This window comes from Salvia hispanica, chromosome 3, assembly GCF_029641045.1.
Source record: "Salvia hispanica isolate PSC_SH4W2 chromosome 3, Shi_PSC_v1, whole genome shotgun sequence".
Taxonomy (NCBI): Eukaryota; Viridiplantae; Streptophyta; class Magnoliopsida; order Lamiales; family Lamiaceae; genus Salvia; species Salvia hispanica.
The window spans coordinates 44,821,855-44,846,740 of NC_142694.1; the positions used below are offsets into that span (position 1 = coordinate 44,821,855).

The following is a 24,886-nucleotide window of genomic DNA, read 5'->3' on the forward strand; positions in this document are numbered from 1 at the left end:
ATGGCAAACATCCCCAATGACATCCATAATAATAAAAATTCACAAATTCACAAATATGCAATTTACGGAATTAAAATTTCGACACAAATACGGGAAAAGTACAACGATTTTATTTTTAAAAAAAGCATACATATTTAAATTAAAAAAAATACATAGTTCACTAAAAAAAACATCTCAACCCAAAAAACGATTCAAACAAAGTACATGTTATGCCTTGAATCTCTATAGTTTGCCACTAGCCGAACGACCCGGCCCGACGGTATAATATGTTTTTGTTTTAGGCCTTCATTTTCGACGATAATACATGCGTTAGGGTTTTTTAAAAAATCGTATATATAGAGTTTGCAACGAGCCGTATATATAGAGTTTTTTTTTAAAAAAAATAAATAAAAAATTGGGACGTCGCCCGAAAGCCGCAGATCTGCGGTGTCCGATGCGGACCCTCCCGCGCCTAATGGCGGACGTCAGCGGGGAAATCTGCAAAGTAAGAGAGAAAGAGAAAAGATAGTGAAAATAGAGATAGTGGATTGTGGGGTCCATGTCCTAAAATAAAAAAATTCTAAAATTTCTACTTTTAAGGAATAAACCAAAATAGAAATAGTTACTATTTTTAAAAAATGAAGGGTGTATTTTTATTATCTTTTATCTTTCTATTTTATATATATATTTTTTTTATCTCTTTTACTTTGCATCCACAGCTGTTCACAAAACCGTCTCTATCTCGTCTTGGAGAGACGAGACGGATAAGAGACGCCGCTGTGGGATGCATCCCGTCCCCATCCCGTCTCTATCTCGTCCCACGTCTCTTAGTGAAGGGGCTCCCGGCGAGACGAGACGCCACGCGCTTGGGCGACGTGGCGAGCTCCGGTTCGTGCGTGACGCCCACTCGCCGTCCCGCGAGTGGGCGTCGTTTATATCCGTTAAAATTGATTTTTTTTTATTTTTTTTTAAAAATCAGAAAAAATTCAAAAAAATAAAAAATATATATATAAAAAATTTCAAAAATTATACTAGCCGTTTATAGCCGTTTTTTACAAATTTTTAATTTTTTTAAATTTTTTTTAAATTGTGTGTATTTTTATTTTTTTAGGATTTTAATTATGTGTGTTTTTATTTTTTTAGGATTTTAATTATGTATTTTTTTTATTTTTAGGATTTTAAATTGTAATTTTATTTTATTTAATGAAGTGTGTTTTTTATTAATTGGATTTGTTGAAAATAAAAATGAAAAATGAAATTGAATGAATAGTTAAGAGATGAGATGGTTAAGAGATGGATGGATGTGGGTGCTATCTCTTAATTAAGAGATGAAGTGAAAAGTACAATGGGGCCCATGAATAGTGAAGAGATGAGACGGTTAAGAGACGGATAAGAGACACTGCCGTAGATGCCCTTACTAATTTTACATTAACATATGTGTGCTGTTTGAAAAGTTTTTAATTTTTAAAGAAAGAGGCAATATCAGTTTTATTTATTTTTTGTTTTATGTTTCTCACAATTTCTAAAAATTCAGGCGTAGAATGAGGCCGATAAAATAGGCCAGGCATATTTGAAAGCCCAAAAGAGAAAGGCCCATTAGAGTAGTTTCTCCGTTGTCGTTTTGACTGAGAAAGACTCGCAAAAAAGCTTCCCGTAACCGCCGCAATTATGGGTTGCTCGGCCTGCAACCCCTTCCCCCTTCCTCGCCAACCGTCTTCACCTTCCACTCCTGCCGCAAGCTTTACTCTCTCGATCGCCTCCCCCTTCCCCACCCACCGCACAATTCTTCACCTCAATCACAACCGCTTTACGCCGCTTCATTACTCCTCCCGACCTCTCCACAAAGGCGGCGGAAATGGCGGAGGTAGCTCCGGAGGTGGTGGAAATGGAGGCAGCGGCGACGACGGCAGCGGCAATTCCTTCAATTTCAATCGGAATTCACTCCTTCTTCTGCCGTGGCATTTGATTTTCAGCAATAGAGAAGAATCGCGTTCCGTATCTCGCGCTTTACTTGTTTCCATAGCGAGCTACTTCATCCTCTCCTCTTCTCCGGCGCGAGCGGAAAATGGAGATAACGATGATTCCGTTTACGAAATTAAAGGCGGAAAGAGGATCGAGCTGCTGCCTGATTACAGCAGAGATGAATTCGTGGTGCATGAGAAAGTGTTGTTTTGGCCTTGGAGGTCAAGCGACGGGAGTAATCCGACCTCGTCTGCGGCGATCTTGGGAGATGTTTGGGCGAAATGTAGGGATTTAGCGGCGGGTTTGTTGCTGCCGGAGGGGTTCCCTGACAGCGTTACGAGCGACTACCTCGAGTATTCTCTTTGGAGAGGGGTTCAAGGCATTGCTGCACAAATCAGCGGCGTGCTTGCAACTCAGGCTATGCTTTATGCTATTGGTTTAGGAAAGGGGGCGATTCCTACAGCAGCGGCAGTGAATTGGGTGCTGAAGGATGGGATTGGGTATGTAAGCAAGATAATGCTGTCGAAATATGGGAGACATTTTGACGTGAATCCAAAGGGTTGGAGGTTGTTTGCTGATCTTCTAGAAAATGCTGCTTTTGGGATGGAAATCTTGACCCCTGCTTTCCCTCATCTCTTTGTTCCAATTGGTGCATTGGCTGGAGCTGGAAGATCTGCAGGGGCGTTAATTCAGGTTGGTTTTAACTTAATGTAACTGCAACTGCTTGCAGACTATACTTCTTGGAAGGAATTCCATATATGTGTCAATGTATGTCAATTTTATGCAACTCTTGGTGTATTCATGACATCTAAGAAGATTGCTTACTCTTCTAAAATACTACTGATTAGTGATTAGCTTGGTTTTAGCGAATTACAATAAGAGTTCAAACTTGGCTTCTTTTTCTTTGTTAGATCAGCAAGTTTAATCAGTTAACTGTGCCAGAAATTGTACTATGTTCGTGTATGGCTGTATTTTATCGAAGTAACAACGTTTAGATTCCTATAATTTCCTATTACTTGGGCAATTGTGTTCGTATAATCAGCAAGTTAAATCGGTTTACTTTTTGGTCTCTTCCTATCTCATTTCTCAATCCAGTGGGTTGTTTCTATTAGTTTAGTTTTCGTTGAAGAAATTTAAACTATTCCCCATATCTTATGTGCTTTATATTGAAAGCTTATACTACTATTTTAGTATTATTCTCCTTAAACAAGAAACTTTTGTTTGATAGGCAGCTACTAGGAGTTGTTTCTATGCTGGGTTTGCTGCACAGAGGAATTTTGCGGAGGTATAATCTACACGATAGATTTAATCTTCATAACCCAATAATCTTGTTTTGGAACTAAATTTTAGGCCCTTTTCTTTTTTGTTATTTCATATGATCATCGGATGTAGCTGCTTCTTAAAATATTGAGGTTTAGAAGGAGTGTTTTATGACAGGTAATTGCTAAGGGTGAAGCTCAGGGAATGGTGAGCAAATCAATTGGAATCATGCTTGGCATAGTATTGGCTAATGCCGTACAGTCTTCTACACCCCTTGCTCTTGCTTCTTTTGGTGTTATAACTTGGGTCCACATGTTCTGCAATCTGAAATCATATCAGTCCATCCAGATAAGGACGTTGAATCCATATCGTGCAAGTAATTCCTTGGCTGGTCTTTTGTTACTTTAGTTCCTGCATTACAACTTGTTCCAGTTGTAGTCTTGTAGATAGTATTACTGGTGTTGCAATTCGATGGTTGTTTTCCTCCTCGCGGTGAAATTCGTAATATAGTTATAGCTTTCTCATAGACCAAGCGTAGCTTTATGGAGGGGGTACTATAATGTATGAAGACTATTAACCTAATCTATTTGTATGTGCATGAGAGAGGAAAAGGTAAACTACTTAGATATGCTAATTGAGACAGAATGATATAGTTTGAACTTGATGTACTAACTGATGGGAGAATAGTTCTGAACAAATGTTACGAATCCATTGGGTTTTCTGATTCTCTGACTCAATGGAGTTACCATGAAATTATGCTGCCAATTAGTTCATATGTGGAAACCTGAATTTAAAATTTTAATAATTTAATGAGAACAAATTCCCACTGGTACACACTAACATATACCCCAAAAAATGTTTGTGATGGATGTTTTTGTTTTATAAATAAGATCCCTGTAGTAGGACTTGCATTTGCTTCTTCTGCCCTTTCTTCCTATATATGCCACGTATGACTTGATAAATATTCTATTGTGTTCCCAACAGGCTTACTCTTCAGTGAGTATCTGCTCAGCGGTCTTGTACCTTCAGTTAGAGAGGTTAATGATGAGGAGCCTCTGTTTCCAGCTTTCCCCCTTTTGATTGTAAAGCCCACATCCGAAGTACGTTTCTTTTCTTGTATCGTTATTCTTATCCTTTTTTCAGTATTTTAGCATGAAATATGAATCGAGAGATCGAATACAGTAACAATTGCAAACTTGTCATATGATACCTTTATCCGAGTCTGCTGCCTCTGTCAGTTAAAATGTGATAGTTGTACACTGACTAACTTGGCAGTGGTTTGAAAAATCATTCAATCCTGAAAAGCAAGTATAATTCTTATCATGTGAAGAATGGCTGATAAAAAAAATTAGATCTATGTTAAACTTTGTTCAAATCAAAAGCAGCAGGAGAAACAAATTCTTAATAAAATACATGTGCCATCTACTGGGCAAATTTCAGTTAAAAATTTGAATCAGACAGCATAATACATTGCACCATGTGTGGGTAGTTATTTGATGTCCTGTGTTATCTAGGAACGATTGGACTTGCTATCCACTGATGCGAAGGATGCTGCAGCACAAGTTGATCGTCGGTTACAGCTGGGCTCCAAACCCTCCGGGTTTCTGAAAAACAGGGAAGATGCCGTTGCTTTATTTGATTTATACAAAGATGAGGCTTATATCCTGACAGAGCTCGAAGGAAGATATTGTGTATGTTTTTTCTAATTTGCACATGTTTCATTACCTCACATTAATCTCCAATTGCTATACCGCCACTAGTGCTTACTATCCATTTTTGAGATATCAAATCTTATGCTAATATTTTGATATTACTGAGAAGTCACTTATATTTTTCATTCTGAATGTATTCCATTTCCTGTGAATGAATCAGGTGGCATTAAAAGAGAGCTCATCCCCACAAGACATGCTGAGGTCATTGTATCATGTCTGTTATTTGTACTGGTTGGAGAAAAATGCGGGAATAAAGTCGAGCAGTATCGTAGACGATTGCAGAGCAGGGGGGAAGCTTCAAATATCTTTGGAATATGTGCAAAGGGAATTCAACCATGTCAAAAAGGATAGTGAGGTTGCAGGTTGGGTTTTAGATGGCCTCATTGCAAGGCCTCTACCGAATCGGGTGCAGGTAGGCAATGGAACCACATCTGCTGCATCATCGGGCTGACCAGAATTGATATATTGATGGCAAGAATAGTTCAGAATACAAAAGAGTAGCAAAATGTATACTTTAAAAGCTTTAGTTAGGTAGTGGTGAGGAATGCTTGCCACTAACGGTAGGGAGTGATTCACATATTAGGTGTAAGGCGTTTTCTTGTTCATTTAAATATGCATAAACAGAGGTTTAGAGCTTAATCTCAATCTTCCTTTTAATTCAAAAGTTCAAAGTGAATAATGTCTACTAGACTATTTTTCCTTCAATATCATCTCTTACGCTATTACAATACACAATTACACACGGTGTTTGAAAGAATTTTATTCTTCCTACATCCAATTTTCGCACTTTTTTTTTAGGTTAAATTTTGAATTGACTTTTTTAGTGTAATTAAATTAATATTTTAATTATAATGAGAAATCACTTAATAAGAAATACTTAATTAATATTATATTAATTAAATATCCTAATTCTTACTTCAAATATAGTAAATATTATTTCTTACTTAAAATATACTCCCTCCGTCCCGCTTAAGATGACACGTTTTCCTTTTTAGTTTGTCCCAACTAATATGACACATTTTCTTTTTTGGTAACTTTTTCTCTCCAATTAATACACTCAACCACTTTTTCTCACTCCTATTAAAACATCCATTTTTCTTTATCTCTCTACTTTAATACTTACATCCACCTTCTCTCTCTCCAATTAAACACTTTAACCAATAACTCCTAAAATCCCGTGCCGACTAAGCAATGTGTCATCTTAGCCGGGACGGAAGGAGTAGTAAATATTATAAGTAGTTTGAGACGAGTCGAACAAAAATTGTGAATAACATACACTGGAGAGAATATTTATGTTTAAATTTGATTAACAAAGCACTAAAAATCGGCTTAAAAGCTAACAGTAATATAGCAACCGATATTAATCGCATTGATAAAATTGACAAACCTATAATTTTTTTACAAATTTTAAAAATATTGCTGAGTTAACCTATCGAATCACAAAAATCTCTTGTTCTTTTCTTTTTCGATTTGTAGGAGTATATTTTTTCATAGAAGATATTGGTTGCATCGCTACAAAATTTCTCAATATTTTTAATATCTAAAAAAATTAAAATTCATTTACTGCTACCTCTGTCCCTGAAAATTTGATACATATTACCATTTCGGCCCGTCCCTGAAAATTTGATACACTTCACTTTTACCATTTTTGGTAGTGGACCCCATATTCTACTAACTCATTCCTACTCACATTTTATTATAAAACTAATACTTAAAGTAGGACCACATTCCACCAACTTTTTCAACTCACTTTCCATTACATTTCTTAAAATCCCTGTCGTGTTAAAGTGTAGCAAATTTTGGGGGACGGAGGTAGTAATATTTAAGGGAGCGTTGCGCCGCCTCAATTTTTACAGGCGAAGAATTGCAGGAACCACATCGATATCAATGCTCTTGCTAAATGGAAATCACAGCAGCCAGAGCCCCATCACTCCTCCACATGAATATCCAATTCAAAAATCTCAACAATTTCAATGCCAACCCTAAAACCCAAATCCAGTTGCCCCTTCACAGACCTAAATACAAACTACCCTTAAAACCCGTAAGAATCAAGCCGAACCAGAAGCCCGTCACCACCACCTCCGACATTTTGCGATTGATGGACGCCCTTAAATTGCCTATACCAATAGATATTTACACTTCACTCATCAAAGAATGTACAGAATCTGGTGACCCTTTCAAAGCTATCCAATTGCACGAGCATATTAGAACGAGTGGGATTCATCCGAGCTTACCTGTGATTAACAGGATTCTATTGATGTATGTGTCTAGTGGCTGTTTGGAGCATGCACGCAAGGTGTTTGATGAAATGACTGTGCGGGACTTCAACTCTTGGGCCATTCTGATTGCTGGTTGTGTTCAGAATGGAGAGTTTAACGAAGCCAATGAATTGTTCGTTAAAATGCTGAGCGATAAAGAATTGGAGGACGCGGGTGCTGATCAGATGGGATTTTCGGTTCCGGGAATTCTCATGTGTGTGCTTAGAGCTTGTGTGTGCACCGTTGACTTTGAACTCGGGAGGCAAGTTCATGGTTGGTTGTGGAAAGTGGGGTTTTCGAAGAACGATGCTTTGAGCAGTTTCTTGATTAGCTTCTACGGGAAGCTGAAGCATTATGAGGGTGCTGAGAGAGTTTTCCAGCAAGTTGAGTGTCGGGATACAGCTGTGTGGACGTCTAGGATAGTGAATTGCTGCAACGACCACAACTTTGTGGGCGTAGCTAATGTGTTTAAGGAGATGGGAGAGGAGGGAGTAAAGAAGAACGAGTACACATTCTCGATTGTTCTCAAGGCTTGCAGGAGGATCGGTGCTATTAGGTACGGTCGACAAGTCCACGCGAATGCAATGAAACTGGGACTAGATTCCGACAGCTTTGTGCAGTGTGCACTGGTGGATTTGTATGGAAAATGCGGTGCACTGAGCGATGCAACAAGGGCGTTCGAGTTTGGTCGTATTAAGAGGAATAGCGCATGTTACAATGCAATGTTGGCGAACTATATGCAGCATGGCCTCTGTGTCAAGGCGGTTAGAACTCTCTACGAAATGAGGACTGCCGGCTACAAACCTCGGAAAGCAATGGTCGATCGAGTGGAGTTAGCTTGTGGGAGAGAGACTGTGTATCGGATGAATAAACAGAGCATTGAACTTGACCAAAGTCATCTTTGACAGCCACTTCGATGGTGGATTTCTAAGGCAGGGGTGTTGAATGAATATTTTGTAAAAAATGGTTGCTTTATTATTACATATGTCATGTTCATTTTGGCTTGTGAACCTGCATTAAAAGTGTGGTGTATAGAGTGAATACAAGGTGAATGAGTGAATTCTTGAGTTGCTCTGTTTTCTTGTAGTATATATTTTGAAGCTCAACTTTTCATATAGTTTTACTACTACTACTACTACCATAAATACCAATATAATCTTGATCCTTAATAACTATCCAAATATTATATTTTTTGAAGAGGAATAACTTTTCAAAATCTCTAAAAAATTAATGATACCAATTTAATAAGTACAATAACTCAAAATATTCTATAAATTAATAAAATATTCGTTACACTTTAAAAGCAAATTTACTTACCTTAACTACAAATGCAATTAGTTTTTTATCTGCAATATTTATCTGCAATATCAAATTTATCAACAATATCAAATTAGACTTGAAGTGCATGTAAAAATAATTAATCTATTGCAGGATTAAATGTAATCATAGTACTAGGTATATTTATTGGCTAGCTATATATATTCCCATGCATAACGCCATGACGCTATTACATATTTGATAATTAAATGCAAATCATCTATTTATAAGTAATTAAAGAGTGAACCTAAAAAATGATCTCTGGACTATGGATTTATCTCGCCTATAGTTCCTGGACTTTAAAAATATCACCAGTAGTCCCTGGATTAAGGGTTTATCTCGAAATTGGTCCCTTTGGCTTTTTTAGTACGAAAATACCCTTTTGGGGGGTTTTGGGCAATTTGATCTTTTTACACTTTAATATTTTAAATATGATATTATTTTAGTTATGTACTAAATCTGATATATTTCAAAATTATCATTCTTCTTCCCGTTTGTCATCCTTCACTTTGTTTCTTTATTTCAATATTAGATTTAATTTTACAAAATTTTAAATTTCAATTTTTAAATATCAATAAATTTTTTTAATTATAAAAATTACTCCCTCCGTCCACGAAAATTCGTCCCTGTTTGACCGGGCACAGGTTTTAAGAAATGTAATGGAAAGTGAGTTGAAAAGGTTAGTGGATTGTGGGTGCTACTTTTAAAGTATTAGTTTTATAATAAAATGTGAGTATGAATGAGTTAGTGGAATTTGGGGTCCACTACCGAAAATGATAAAAGTGAAATGGGACAAATTTTGGGGGACGAACGGAAATGGAAAACTGGGACAAATTTTCGTGGACGGAGGGTGTAACGCCCCACTTTTTGAACCCTAATTTTTGAACTGTAAATTTTTTTGCAATTAAAGCTTTTAATACCGTGAAGTCCGCGGATTAAATGACGAGACGAATTGGTATTTGATATTCTTGTGACCTAATTGGATTTAGGGTTTTGACTGTAGGTTGACCGAGTAAACTTCGTTGATTACTTGACGTGGCTGTTTGAAAAATTGATGCTGAGTAAATTTAATTGTTCTTCGAATGGTTGGAATAATTGTCAAGGCACAAGATAACTTGCTTTACTAGTTTAGGCTTGCGATGACGAAACTACAGTTTAGAGATTTAATAAATCCTTTCCTTGAAGATTTTTCGTTGGACTCAATTCCGTGTTGGGTACAATACAGATTAAATAAATAAAACAAGTCCAATCTTATGGAAAATAAATTATGGGCTACACAATTTAAATTAAAATACAAAGGATCTTGAGCCCAATTAAATTTAATTAAATCCCTTCTTGTGTGCCCAAAAACTAATCCTTTTTCTTGAGCCCTAAGTTGCCTCTCAGATTTCTCTCCATCAAGATGCCACGTTTTTTATTCCATGATCTGCAAATCATGTTCCAAAAAATAAACCTCCAATTACCCATGAATCTCATTTATTTTGAGAATCAATCACCATAAATTACACCTCTCAATACATGCTATATAATCTCTCTACCCTAATCTTCTACTCCATTCTGCTCAGCCGCCTCGTTCCAACAATTCACCACCCCAAAGAAAGTAGAGAGCAGAAAAGGACCTCATCAAATTCGATTCCTTTCTGCCATCAATCTCGGTTCTCCACTGCGGTAATGAACTATCATTATTTTCTCTTTCAATCACTACATGAATCTCCTTGTGACTTATCAACTTATTCTCTGAAATCTGCTAGCCCACAAGTCACAATCTGCCTCACCAAGTTCACGGCCTCTTTTCAATCCAATTCGTATACTATCTGTTGTTAAAGGTATACTCCTCGTCCACCCAAATCCAACTCCATACTTGTGCATCTCATGAAACTAGTAAACGAAGCAAATCGATAATTCGAACAATCTAAATCAAAGGATTGAACTTTAATTCATGAAATCAAATTAAGAACTATCTTTGGGGCTGCCGGAGCGGCGACGCCGCGGCTGCTGCGGCGCCGAGCGACGGCGGTGGGTGCGGGGCGACGAAGCTCTAACTTTAGTTCAATTGGTTTTGTGAATTTGGAAGATGGCTGACGGTTTGTGGAGAAGGGAGAGCCGAAGGCATATTCTGGAATGGGAGTGAAAAATGTTTATTTTATTAATTTCTTTTTACTAATTGTTTACTGTGTCTCTTGGGAGTATATATATTTTGGTGATGTGAGTAAAATGGGATGTTGTGTACGTGTTTTTGGGAAGGGAGTGAATTATTCTTTAATTGTTTTGATCTTAGCCTTTTCTCTTTTTCATTTTTGGGATTTAGCTTTTGGGCCAATTTTAATAGAGTTCGGTTGTTTAAAATAATTACTCATGGCTAGAAGGGAGCTATTTAGATCCTCGTGAACAGGGTTACCTCGTTGAAAAAAAATGTTGGGGACGTGGGCCAAAATAATTAAGTTCTAATCGGAGAAAATTCGTAATCCGATCGATAAAAAAATTGGAATCTTAGGATGCATGCATCTTATTTAATTGTTTGATTCCTTGTGTTAATCTATGTGCTTTTTAAATTCAAAGGTGATATCTTGCAAGTGAATGTGATCCCAAGGGAAAGAATATAATTTCGGATTAAGCACTCGAGGTGGGCTCTCTTTTTAAATAAGGACAATGTCCTAACTATTTTATCGATGGGAATGAAATGCGAAACTGTTTATCATGCCGTAATTTGTTTTAACGTGCCTATCTGAAATGGCTAAATGTCATTTGTTATTTAAATCGAATTCGGGTCCTTGTAGGGCTGCAAACCCTACTTGGATTAGTGTACACCTATGGTAGACCGTGTGTCAGCGTACGGGTTGGCCGGTCTAGTGACTTGGTTTGTGGCCACATTCCAAGTCATGTATGAGCAGATATGGTAAACGTCTATGGGAAAATGACTGCGCAGTCGTGATTTTGAACAATGGAATATTTTGGTGCCTCGGGCCTTTCAAAAGCTAAAACCCCGATGGTGACCTAACAATGGCATGATAAATATAAATATTTTGGATAACTTGTTTTCGGCATGAGTCCACTGAGTGCATCAAGTACTCAGCCCTGCATATGTTTTCTTATGTGCAGGTTGAGCGGCGATGAGCTTGAGGTGGTGTTGAGTCAAGCCTTAATCATTGTTGGATTTATTTTGAATCTCCGAGGGGCGTCGTGTCTTCATACATGGCGTCACTCTTACTCTTTGGATGCTTCCGCTGAGATAATACTATTAATATATTCTTTCACAACTATGTTTTCCTTTTACTCTTGAATTACAAAATGATGATAATTGTTGACCTTGGATTTAAAACCTAAGCATTTTACTCTTATTTTTCCCTCGACATTTGAATATTAATTATCTTTGTCAAACTCTTTATTGAAACCCTAGAAAATTCTCCCTTCTTAAAGTCCCATTGGTCGCGACCTCCCGCATTTATTAACCCTAGAAAGGGCGGTCGTGACAGAGTGAGTATTAAATAACAAAAATTAATAGTCATAATCAATATTTGATAGTGTATAATATTTAGTTAATAAGGTATGACAACGCCTTAGTTTTAATCAATATTTAATACTCCCTCCGTCCGGCATTAGGAGTCCCGGTTGACCAATTTCATTCGTCCGGCATTAGGAGTCCCGGTTAGACATTTTCATAAAAAATGAAATAAAAATATTATAAAATAAAACACTAAAAAGCACAAGTAAACACACATCCAAAGAATAAAGAAAATAATAATGCAAATGGGTCTCACATTCCATTATCACACACTCCAATTATTACACATTCAAACATTTCTTAAAATCCGCACCCAACTCAACCGGGACCTCTAATGCCAGACGGAGGGAGTAGCTTTAATCATAAATAGATCATATAACACGATTTATTTTGAAATAAATATGCATCTAATGTAAGACTGATATAATTTTCGTTTATTAATTTGAAAACAATAAAATTTACTAGAAAATTTCAACAAAAATACTCATATATAAAATTTTTAGTAGGATCAAATTTTTAGTCAACTTCATAATATTCAATCACAAGCAATTATAACAACCGAACGAAGGCTAAATAGAATAACTCTTATTTTTTCATCATGATTAATATTATTTTTCTGTACAATAACAAAAATTAATAGTTTTAATCAATATTTATAGTGTCCATTAATTAATAGTTTTAATTCAAAAAAATTATTGATATTTAAAAATCAAAATTTAAAATTTAATTGTATAAAATTAAATATAATATTGAAATAAAAAAACAAAGTGAAGAATGACAAAATGGAAGAAGAATGATAATTTTTAAATAATATCAAATTTAGTACATAACTGAAATAATATCAGATTTAAAATGTTAAAAGTGTAAAAAGACCAAATTGCTCAAACCCCCAAAAGGGCATTTTCCTACCAAAAAAAGCCAAAATGACCAATTTTGAGATTAATCCTTAGTCCAGGGACTACTGGCGATATTTTTAAAGTCCAGGGACTATGAGCGAGATAAATCCATAGTCCAGGGACCATTTTTGAATTTCATTCGAAATTGAAATATTTCAATATGAGAACAGTATGTGAATATTTTTTTCAGCGGATCACGTTCTTACATATCTAAAGTTTAAATGTGATATCTCTTAATAGGCCTATAAAATAACTCGACAATCCACACATTAATCTTGTAAAAAGAAAATGAAAAACACCATGATACAAACCCTCTTTCTCTCCCTCTTACTCATTGCTCTCATTCCTCAACAAGTTTTGAGTGCATGTGAAGTCTCACAACGACAAAGAACTTTTATCCAAGACACTTCCTATCAATGCCAAAGCACTAGAAGTGCATTGTAAATTTGGTGATGAAAATCTTAATAGTCGTACCCTTTACCAATTCGATGAATTTGTGTATGAGATTTGCAAAGGCTCAGTGGAGAAGAAATTAAGTTGCATTTTGCAATGGGGAAATAAGAAAAAAGAGTTTGATGCATTTGTAGATTTACCAAATGAGAGCCCCATTTTGGAAACAAAGTGGTCAGCAAGAGTTAATGGCATCCATTTAGAGAACTCGTCTGGTAAAGAGGATTTTCTTCTTTGGAATTAGATTGATCAATGTATAATAAATTATCAAATATTTGAATAATAATCTTGTGAGTTACTTGTGTTATTTCATATCGTTATCGTATCGAAAGTTTCGATATATCGAAATTTCGATATGGATAATATTCATATCGTTATCGTATCGATATTTCAATATATCGTACCGAAATTCGATATATCGTTCTATATCGAATTTCGGTACGATATATCAAAATATCGTATCGTATCGTATCGAAAACCTGTATATAAAAAAAATGATTTCAAAACTGAAAAATGACACAAAATTAATAAAACTTCAACACAATAAAATAAATAGTGTTCTTATGTCCATAATCAAAATACAACACTATCATTCCAAAAAAAAAACTAGTAGTTGTCTTGATCTTGATTCTTGAACACCGAACCCTTCATCTTGTCGAAATCATCTAGAAATATTAACCTACATAATCCAAGATCAAGAGAGATGAGAGATTAGAATTGAACAATAAAATGGGCATATACAATTAGATATACAACACAAAGAAGTGGTCATTTAATTGACAAATTACAAACACAAATAAGAGAATAGCACTGACTATATATTGCTTGAAGTGTTACATAATAATTTTGTCATGGATAACTTAGTCACTTAGACTAATGACTCAATGTTAGCAGACAGTTTAATGCAGTGAGCTTCATATCAATTTTATCAAATAAATTAATGATTTAAACTATCTGCTTTAGCAAAATGAGAGCTCTGCAAACACAAGCTAAAATCAAAGTCTAGAACAATAGACCAATCGGCCAATCCTGCCATATCTTCTCATGTAGTACCACTTATGAACTCAATCACAATTTATAAATCAAAGTCTATAATAATAGACCAATCCAGTCATTTCAACTCATATAATTTACTTATGAACTCAATCTCAATTAAGAAGCCTAATGGCTACCACATATCAGATAGCAACCAAATTTAAGACTAATACCTCATCATTTGGTGGATCAACTAGTAGAAGATACATTTAGAGAACCATCTCGAGTCTCTTGAGTAATGGTTGAGTGACTTGAGCCTAAAAAAAACATAAAATGGAATTAATAATATATGACAAATGAATGAGTTTTAATATCTTATGCAGGGACCATCAAATGCAAGTGGGGATTTGTCTGTATCTGCATCTGGAGAAGGTAATCATCCTTCAAAAATTATCCATAGAACCTGAACAACACCAAGAAACATACATACTTATAATTTGATTGTTGCTTTAGAACAGGCAACAGTTGATTATTGCTCCTTAATATTCACACATATTAAAGACATATTGAGAATGATTGGATTTGGAGTATACTGAATACTTTTCGTTTATGATGCTGATGCATTCATATTTAATCACTACTTAATTAAATCCATTGCAAATAAATAGCATACCACATTTGTACAACAACTTGGCTTCAAATAAAAAGTGACCAACTTAATTTGGTAAGATAATTAAAGAATGGAATCATCTTGGAAGTTTATAAACCATGAAATTGCTTATATAGAACATAAATTAAAATACTCACTTAATTAATTTGAGTCTACTGAAGTTGGAGGGTTGTAGAATATAGGAGCTGCAAGCCTGCAGCCGCTGCTCGCCGGAGATAAGAGATGCGGTGGGGAGCGTGAGAGAAGCAGGAGGACGTCACCGGAGATAGACCGTGGAGGCGTGGACGATGAATTGTGAGAGAATCGTATTCGTGAGAGTGAGATTGAGATTTGAGAGATAGACGGCGTGAGCGTGAGGTGAGCGATAGGGTTCCAAATCCTAGGGATTTAGGGTTTCATGTATATATTTTATAAATATATTAATTAATTAAATGGATTTATATATATTTATAATTTTAAATTTTAATATGTATTGAATTTCAATATGTTTCGATATATACGATATATATCGTATATTCGATATAAAACGATATTTCGAAAATATCGATATATATCGTATATTCGATATAAAACGATATATCGCGATATAAGAAAATTCATATCGTTATCGTATCGAAAACTTACGATTACGATATATCGAAAATTCGATAATTTTTCGATAATTTTTAATACGATATGAGCGATATATCATTTTTTCGATATTTTTCCCCAGCCCTAGTTATTTTTGAAAAGATCCAAGTTTTTCTTTAGAATGCTTATTTCATACTAGTAGTATTAAATTATTTACAAGTTATATTATACTATAGCATATGACTATATGTCATGATTTTAGGACATAATGTATATATTTGTTGTAAAAGAGTTTGTTTTAATCCGTCTCCAATTAAGAATCATATTTTGTCATTTCTGCTCGTCCTATATTAAGAGTCCTATTTTATTTTTACCATTAATAGTAAATAGGTTTCACATTGTACCAATTTATTACATTCACATTTTATTATAAAACTAATATATATAAGTAGAACTTATATTCCACTAACTTGTTCATCCAGCTTTTCTTTAATAGTATAAGTTATAAATAAAATAATGTGTTTTTTAAATATTCCAGTTTGAAAAATTCATTATACTTTCTAGGCACGGACTAATAAAGAAATAGTTCATACTTTTTTTAAGAACGAACAAAATAATAACAAGCTAGTGGTGTGGAAAGTTTCTGTATATTAAGGCAAGTAGAACTGTAATATTGGCAGATTTATGGGATTACTCTCTCTGTCCTCCATTAATTGACACAAATTTCCTTGTCCGTTTGTCCCGAATTAATTGAAACTATTACTTTGTACTCCCTCCGTTCCACAGTAGTAGAGTCATTTCATTTTCTGCACTCGTTTTGAAAAATAATACTCCCTCTGTCCCACTAGAAATTAAACGTTTTCCTTTTTGGATTGTCCCATTAAAAATGAAACATTTCTTAAAATAGAAATAACTTTATCTCTACTTTTCCATCTCTCTACTTTACTCTCTCTTCTTTAACTCACAAAACAACACTACATAAAATTTTGTGCCGAAAAGCAAACGTTTCATATTTATTGGGACGGAGGGAGTAATAAATAGTTAAAGTGAAAAAAGAGTAAAGTAAGAGAGAGAATAATGTAGAGAAGAGTCTTATCTATAATATTCTCTCTCTTACTTTATTTTTTCTTCACATTAACTATTTATAATTATTTTTTCAAAATGAATGTGCAAAATGAAATGACTCTACTACTATGAAACGGAGGAAGTACTACTTTTGGTAATGAACCTCACATTACACTAACACATTTTACTCACATTTATTATGAAACTGATATATAAAAATAGTACTCCCTCCGTACCATAAAAGTTGAGACAAAACTTTTGGGCACGGAGATTAAGAATTTATATTAAATAAATAGGAGAGATGAAAAAAGTAGAAAGATAAGAGAGAGTAAAGTAAATGATGGAATAAAGTAAGAGTGATTAGATGTTTTGTCTTTTGTTAAAAAAGGAAATGATTCAACTTTGTTGGGACGGACTAAAAAGGAATACGACTCAACTTTTATAGGACGGAGGGAGTACTAACTTTCAACTAACTTTCTCCACCCACTTTTCGCTACATTTCTTAGAATTAGTGTGAAGTCAATCAATACCAATTAATAGGGGACAGATGGAGTAATTAATAAGTTGCCAATCCCAATCTATATGTGGTAAAAAAAGAATATGTGCATTTGTTTATTACTCACTCCATTCCAAAAAAATATGCACTCTTTCCTTTTTAGTCCATCCCACAATAATATGCATATTTCAATTTTGAAAAGTCTTTTTTCTCCAAAAATGTGAGACATATTATCCACTAACAATACTTTAATTACCTTTTCTATTTACCCCTCTCTTACTTTATCAATTTTATATTAAAATTGTGTCAAACTTAAAGTGGATATTCTTTGGAAACGGAGTAAGCATGAATACTCCCAAAAAAGTTAGGCACATGTCACGTGACACGCAATTATATTCCGTACAAGCTTTAGGTACTCCCAAAAAAGTTTGGGACATGTCACGTAACTCGCAATCATATTCCGTACAAGCCATAGGTGGTCCCAAAAAAGTTAGGCACATGTCAGTAACACGCAATCATATTATGTACAAATATGTGGTAGTCAATCAACCTGTCACGAGTGTGATACATTAATAACAAAACACAAGTTTCGTAATCAACCTTAATTTAGATGGATTTTAGTAATTATGTAGGTGCAGGTAGTACTGTTTTGCTCTTAATGTTTTTAATACTTTGAGAAAACACTATACTTTGTTGTTTGAAGACTAAGAATAGAAAACTACACCTTCCGTCCCACATAATTTGAGACATTTTGATTTGGAAACAGATTTTAAGAAATCTAATGGAAAGTGAGTTAAAAAGGTTGGTCGGATGTGGGTCCTATTTTTAAAGTATTAGTTTTATAATAAAATGTGAGTAGGAATGAGTTAGTGGAATATGTGGTCCACTACCAAAAATGGTAAAAGTGAAATGTGTCAAATTATATGGGACGACCCAAAATGGAATACTGAATCAAATTATATGGGACGGAGGGAGTATATCAATTCTCTTTTTAAAAGATCCAGTTGGGTTGTAAGTGAAGAAGTTGGGAGTACGTAATAAATAAGCAAATGTTTAACTCTAATTAGTTGGATATCTTTAAATTCAAAATAGATAAATGTTTCCTTTAACAAGTTTGGACACATACAGTCTTATTATATAAAATAAATTATTGAAGTAAACCCTCACATTTTGAGGAGGTCACTTTGCTTCACGAAGATAGAATGGAAGCCTTGAGGCACTCTACGGGGCAGCTTAACAGCAGCAACAGTTTCAAGCGTGGGTGATTTAGCATCCATCACCACAAAATGCGACTCTTCCGTATTCTCATTGTTCACGTAGGCCACCAAGAATCCATCCTCCTCCTCCTCCGCGCCCTCCCTCGCCACGAAAGCTGGCTCGCTTCCGTAGCACCCCGGCCCGTACATGCGGCTCGCCACCGTACAATCCTCCGAGTCCGATAACGACAGATCTAGCTTCACCAAACCTACCATTTTTGGCATGCTTTCAAGCACCGCCGCATAAACATACCTGCATTATATAGGTCAATAAAATCTCATTAGTTCATTTTAGTCACTCAATTTAAATCATTAGAATGATGGTACGTTACATGTTAGGGTTGCTTACATGCCTACACCATCACAAAGTGGGATGAAATCCTGATTTTGTCCCAAATTTTTAAAAATCAGAATTTCAAATCACTTAATTTAAAATATTCTCAGTTTTTCCATTTGACCAAATTTGTTTTATTTTATATTTTAATATTTTACTACTCCCTCCGTCCCATAAAATAGACCCTTTAGGATTGACATAGGTTTTATTATATAGTTGATAAAGTAAAAGAGAAGGAGAAAAAGTAGTTGAAATTGTGTAGTGAATGGTGAGACCCATAAATGATAAAGTAAACGAGAAAGAGAAAATGATTGTCATAAATGGATATGAACTATTTCTATGGGACATACGTAAAAGGAAATATGGCATTTCTATGGGAATGGGACGGAGGGAGTAGTTTTTAGGCACAAAACGACATCGCTTAATCGTCCATATCGTTACATTAATATACATTTATGTCACTATTCACTGATATACCAAAATTTTACATATATCCATCAATTTGCCATCCCATAAGGTTAACATGAGACTGTTGAGAAATTTTAGAACATTATGTTTTGTCATTCAAACTTTAGTCACATTTCATGATTTTATAGGAAATAATCTTAGTAAGAGCATCCCCAAGGGGAGAAGGTATATAGAAAAGGTATATCGTCCATATACCTCCTGAAAAAGTGAAATATACCCTTTCAAAAAGAAACATACTTCAAAGGAAAAGGGTATATAGAAAGGTAAATGATTTTTTAAACATAAAATAATAGTACAAAATACATTAATGATACCTTCTCAAATACCTTCTCCCTTGGAGAAAGGGTTTTTTATGAAAAGAATGCAAATATGGTAGTTATAATGGAGAGGTAAAGATATCTCTTCAAAATGGAAAAATATATAATATCTTTTCAAATACCTCTCCTTTTGTAGAATGATTTTTCATAAAAAAAAAATAAATATAGTAGTTATATTGGTTTACCTCTCCATTCACCTCTCCTCTTGGATAACACAAAATTGTTGAAGTGTTCTTAATAGAAAATCAGGTGCATCTAAAATAAAAACTGACTACAAATAAATACATATTAATTTTAGTGGATAACAAAATGAAAAAAATAAGACTATTTTTGGTGACTGAAGTAGCAGTACTTGGAAAGAACAAACCTATTCTTCTTCCCGGAATATCGAGCATTAATGGCGCCAAAGTCGAGATTCCTTCTAGAAACACGATATCTGCCGATGATCTTCTTCTCCAATTGATCCGATCCAAATCACTTAAAGCGCGATCAACGCACAACACATTCGACGCCACCACCACTATTTTATCGCCTCCGTCTTCCTCCCACGCGTTCACCGTGTGCACGATGTTCAATCCCGGCGTCTCCATCCAATACATCTCCTTCTCATCCACCGCGTACCGCGGAATCACCCCCAGCCTCGGCGTTTTCCCCAAATCCGCCCCCATCACCGCTTTCCCGATCAAAATCCGCAGAGGATCGATCACCATCTGCGGATCTGGAAACACCGCGAAGCTTTTCGTCATTGCGAAATCGTGGACTAATGAAGCGGCACTCATGGAGAAAATTTCGACGTCGGATTGTTTAATTCCGGCGGAATCGAACCGGAAAAATGTGAGGAAGGGAGGGGTTACGAAGTAGCGGAATGCGAAGGTCTCGCCGGTGTCTGGATCGGTTTTCAGATGCGCGGTCATGGTGGGAAACCGCTCTCCGTTGACTCCGCCTCCGAATTGGCGGCGGCCGACGGTTTCGATGTCGCCGGCCGGCGTGATTCGGATTTCGTAGGGGAGATCGGTTTCGGCTAGGGCGAGGAGGCGTCCGGCGACGAGAGCGACGCTGGTGTTGGCGGTGCCGATGCCGTCTGCGAACGGATTGAATTGGAACGACATAAATCTGGCGGCCGTGAGCAGCATTGAAGGTCTGAGATTGCTGATGAAGAAGGCGACGGCGTTGGGGAGGACGGGGTAGCCGAGGCCTCGCTCGGTTTCGAATTTGAAGGTTTTGACGAAGCGGCTGCAGAAGGTGGCGGAGATTTTGAGGGAGTGGAGCATTCCGTCGCCGTCGGTGTAGTAGTAGGGCGGGAGAGGGGGGAACTGAGGGTTGAGGCCGTTTTGGATGTAGGCGCCGTCAAGACAGGGCGGGAGGGGGCCGATTTGGACGTCGCAGGAGAAGTTGCCGGAGAGGATGTGGTTTGGGTCGAGGTGGGGAGGGAGATTGTTGGTAATGGTGGGGAAGGTGGATATGAGATTATGCAGTGGCTTGAAGATTTTTTCGTGGAGAGATGGGTTTTGCCTTTGGGTTGAGGATGTCGTGGTTCGTCTTGGCGTTGGCTTCCCACGGCGGCGATGCTTTGCTTTGCCGACGAATGAAGCGTCGGAAAATGGAAGAGAATTTGGAAGGGTAGAGGAAAGTAGGGTTTCCATCGTCGAGTGCTTCAATTTGAATGTGATTATGTGAGTACTTGGTTTTTTCGTGTGCATCATTTATAACACTCTGGCCAAGGAAAATAGGACACTTTGTGAATGACATTGAGTTTTAATATATAATTAATAAAATAAAAGAGAATGAAAAAAAGTAAGAGATAAATAGTGTTAGTGGAAATATGCCTTATTTTTCGTGGATGAATGAAGTATGATTTTTGATAGAGCTTTTTAGAAAATAGTTCATATCTATTTATGGTAACCTTTTTTCTCTTCCTATTTTACTTTATCATTTATAGGTCGCACTATCTACCACACAATTTCAACTATTTTTTCTCTTGCTCTCTTACTTTACCAATTACACATTAATTCCGTGCCAAATCCAAATAGCTTATTTCTGTGGGACGGATGGAGTATTTTATTAATGGAGTTAGTGTTAATTAAATATTATAGTACTACTATTATTATTTTCTTTGTTATTAAAACTTATACTATTAAATTATATTAGTAATAATTAAAATTTTAAATTTTGCCCCTCGGTTACCGAAATCTGAATCTGCCACTTTATACAGATTTAATTTATTTTGATATAGTAAGATACTATTCACTTGATATGAAGTTTTAAATTACAGTAATGCTCCGTATTTATTTATTTATTTTTGAATGCATATTCTTTTATTTTATTTTATTGAATTGGAATAGATATTTTATTTTAGTTCATAAATATAATGGCATGCGTAGATGTTTACGGTTTACCTACAACGGAGAGTGATCAATTGCTAACTAATTAGCAATCTCAAACTAAAACTAAATCTTAGTCATTAAATTAGAAGATCTAGTGGTTGAAATAATGCCACATAGTTTATATTTTTAATTAAAAAAGTTAATAAATAAAATTAGAAGGTATTAATGTCAATTCTCTTTCATTAAAATCATCTTAAAATTTTTAATTTACGTAACTCTCTTAATTTAAATTATTTTTTTGCAAAAAATATATCAAATTAAAGATAATTTTATAAGGATTCCAACGAGATCTCAATTGCATATGTTCCGACGACGTTCGAATGATGAAATTTGATATTTTTTATTTTAGTTTTCGTAAATGTTGATAACCAGATTTTTATCAACAAATACATAAAAAAATCTCAATAAAACCATGTAAAAATCTCAATAAATATGTGTTATATTTTCTTGTACTAGTGTAGATATTCTTATGTCATATTGTTGATATTTGTAATACACTATGTTGATATAAAAAAACATTCACGCAAATTATCATATGATAACATAATGACGATATTACCCTTTTCTTGATATTTTGTCTACTATTTATTGAGATTCATAAGATTTAATCTTATCCACTCATTTTAAAATTTAAGAATTAAAATTTAATTTTGCTTTTTCATTAAAATGCTATAAGCATTAGAATATGACCCAATCTGATTATCCAGCTTCATTAAGTTTGCGGTAGCCTAGCTATGCAATATTATATAGTTATCCAGCTTCATTAAGTTTGCTGTAGCCTAGCTAAGCATAATCTAGTAGTATCTTCATCACAAAAACACGTGCACCATTTTCAGCCTTTCTATTTTTCATAGTTTCTACGTGCTACAATAATATACTTATTAAATTCTTTAGCCCATTAACTAGACAACACAAATTAATTAAATTCAATACATTATTAATTAGACGTTTACTTAGCAAATTATTGCTACAAATTAATTAAACAAACAACGTTTACTTAGCAATTCAATACATTATTAAATTCATTAGCCCATTAATTAGACGAGACATTAATTACGCACAACAAAAACATTATTTGATATTCGGTAAAATGGGATATATTGAGCACTTTTGATGCTTGGCATTTGCTTCGTCGCAATAAGTCTGAGCATCTTTCGAGCACCTATTATATTCCAAACATAGTAAGACATGTTATTTTTGCGAGCACACTGTTACTTGCAATTCTAGGAATTTTTTTAAATTTATAATTTCTACGTTCTTTAAAATATTACTCTCTCCCTTATACAAGAATATAGACTTTAGGTTGAGTACGAGTTTTAATGCACATTCGAGAAAAGTAACAGATGTAGAAAAAATAAATAAATAGAGTATTATTAGTGGAGAATGAGTCACACCTCATTAGTAAGAAAAATGTTTCTAAAATGGAAAATTACATATTCTTATGAGATAGACTAAAAAGAAAAGAGTGCATATACTTGTGGGACAGATGTGAAGGAACGGGCAGCGGAAGCGCTCACAGAAATCAATTACATAATAATTCTGATCTATTTAGCAGATTATTTAGACAAATTCTATTCGCGTAATTATCACATGTATCATGCTCATAACTCAAATAAAACATGTTTTAAATTAATTGAAACCTAAAACATGCTTTTCTACGGTTTAGCCATTATACCTTGATGATTCTCCAAAGAATCGAAGATAGCTAGCGCCTCTCCACGTGAAGATCTTTAGTACAAAATCACCTTTCTTCTGTCTGGTTCCCGGACTGTAAACTGATATCAGGGTGGGCTCAGGGTGGGCTGATCTCACCAGTATACTAGGACTTAAATAAAGAAGACGGAAATCATTTCCCACGTAGGAGAGAAAATCGTCCCTCTTCTAAGTAGAGAGGGGGACGAAAATTTTTGATTAAAACAAGTGTATTTTCTGTCTCCTTTATTCTCCTATTTACAATAAGTCACATATTGGGCCCAGACAGGGATCTATGGAAGGCTTTGGATATGGGCTCCTCCAATTAGCTTTTTTCTAATTAAATTAAACCCAATTTAATATAAGTTTATAATTGGAATATTACGAGCAGCCACTACAGAAGTAATATTGCACTCCCCATCCAAATCCGAAATTATAAGTACTCCGGGTTTCCATTGCTTGATATTAATTTCTCGCGCTTAAGATAGAAACATCCATTAATCAATTATTGTCTGCTATGGACTTAATTAATTAATATCTTATTTATTCCAAGAGAGGACTCAACAAGAAAATCTTATTTATTATTCATAGAGTAATTAAACTCCAACTAGCTAGGTTCCGAATAATAAAACCTTATTTCAAGCTTCTCTTGAGGATGTTATCAAACGAGACTCACCTCGCGCACGATTCAACATAATAGCAATCCTAGCACCGCTAGATATTAATCACCACTACCCAATATACCAGGCTTATTGGGTTGCGAAAAACCCGCACCATTTGGTAAGTCAAAGTAGTGCATAATCAATACTGTATGCTCAATGCTAACGTACATTGATTAAGAAATGATAATTTACAAGACCTCGTCTTTCAGTAGATAGCATAAAGACTGTCTCGCTGTTAGATCCATTCAGTGCTATACCACACCAACGTCATCTTGTTTCAGTAAGGCTTAGAAATAATCGGACTGACATTGCAACCTTTCACGATAGGTAGTCTAAGCCTATCTAGGTTGTGAAATTCTTCTTTTTCTTTGTTTAGAACTGACCGTGTTACCTTAAAGATACAACAATCTTTCACCCTAGTGAAAGAAGAAGGATATACAAATAATGTCATATACTATTGTATCAGATCTATTCTTATTAAGTTTAAGTAACGACGACTAATTCCACAGAATAGGTCCAGTCCAGGAGACAAATTAATAGGAAATGTCCGGTATGTAGCTCCGCGAGCAAGGAGTGCCACGTACGAGCGGAGCGAAAAGAAAGCAAGGGGGACGGGGGGAGGTGAGCCGGTTAGGCTAATTCTCACCGAAAGGTGGGGGGG

At 35.3% G+C, this 24,886-nt stretch overlaps 2 protein-coding genes, 1 long non-coding RNA gene and 1 pseudogene across 5 annotated transcripts; 3 read left to right on the forward strand and 1 right to left on the reverse strand.

Annotated features, from left to right (window-relative positions):
• Positions 1 to 1,581: 1,581 nt before the first annotated feature.
• RUS1 (root UVB sensitive-like protein (Protein of unknown function, DUF647)) lies at positions 1,582 to 5,577 on the forward strand. The gene is made up of 6 exons (XM_048117994.2): positions 1,582 to 2,634; positions 3,170 to 3,226; positions 3,379 to 3,577; positions 4,186 to 4,301; positions 4,716 to 4,892; positions 5,074 to 5,577. The coding sequence occupies exons 1-6, from the start codon at positions 1,648 to 1,650 to the stop codon at positions 5,362 to 5,364; spliced, it is 1,827 nt and encodes a 608-aa protein (XP_047973951.2). The 5' UTR covers positions 1,582 to 1,647; the 3' UTR covers positions 5,365 to 5,577.
• Positions 5,578 to 6,769: 1,192 nt separating this feature from the next.
• On the forward strand, positions 6,770 to 8,277 carry LOC125212777 (Tetratricopeptide repeat (TPR)-like superfamily protein). Its single transcript, XM_048113034.2, has one exon. The coding sequence runs from the start codon at positions 6,814 to 6,816 to the stop codon at positions 8,074 to 8,076; it is 1,263 nt and encodes a 420-aa protein (XP_047968991.1). The 5' UTR covers positions 6,770 to 6,813; the 3' UTR covers positions 8,077 to 8,277.
• Positions 8,278 to 9,875: 1,598 nt separating this feature from the next.
• Positions 9,876 to 11,761, forward strand: LOC148930912 (uncharacterized). 2 transcript variants are annotated; one of them, XR_016136366.1, is made up of 4 exons: positions 9,876 to 10,156; positions 10,240 to 10,314; positions 11,048 to 11,111; positions 11,588 to 11,761. It is a non-coding gene; the product is annotated as an uncharacterized LOC148930912 (long non-coding RNA). The 2 variants fall into 2 exon arrangements; XR_016136365.1 differs by lacking the exon at positions 11,048 to 11,111.
• Positions 11,762 to 18,164: 6,403 nt separating this feature from the next.
• LOC125210147 (putative carotenoid cleavage dioxygenase 4, chloroplastic) lies at positions 18,165 to 21,147 on the reverse strand (annotated as a pseudogene). The gene is made up of 2 exons (XR_016137418.1): positions 19,855 to 21,147; positions 18,165 to 18,621 (listed from the first exon to the last, which is right to left on the reverse strand). The product of XR_016137418.1 is annotated as a putative carotenoid cleavage dioxygenase 4, chloroplastic (transcript).
• Positions 21,148 to 24,886: the final 3,739 nt, after the last annotated feature.

Bases quoted from the DNA above. Each gene is read 5' to 3' on its own strand.
- RUS1 (XM_048117994.2), top strand. From the start codon at position 1,648: ATGGGTTGCTCGGCCTGCAACCCCTTCCCCCTTCCTCGCCAACCGTCT. The intron at 3,578-4,185 runs GTAATTCCTTGG...TGTTCCCAACAG, and splicing joins GTTGAATCCATATCGTGCAA to GCTTACTCTTCAGTGAGTAT. The intron at 4,302-4,715 runs GTACGTTTCTTT...TGTGTTATCTAG, and splicing joins TTGTAAAGCCCACATCCGAA to GAACGATTGGACTTGCTATC.
- LOC125212777 (XM_048113034.2), top strand. From the start codon at position 6,814: ATGGAAATCACAGCAGCCAGAGCCCCATCACTCCTCCACATGAATATC.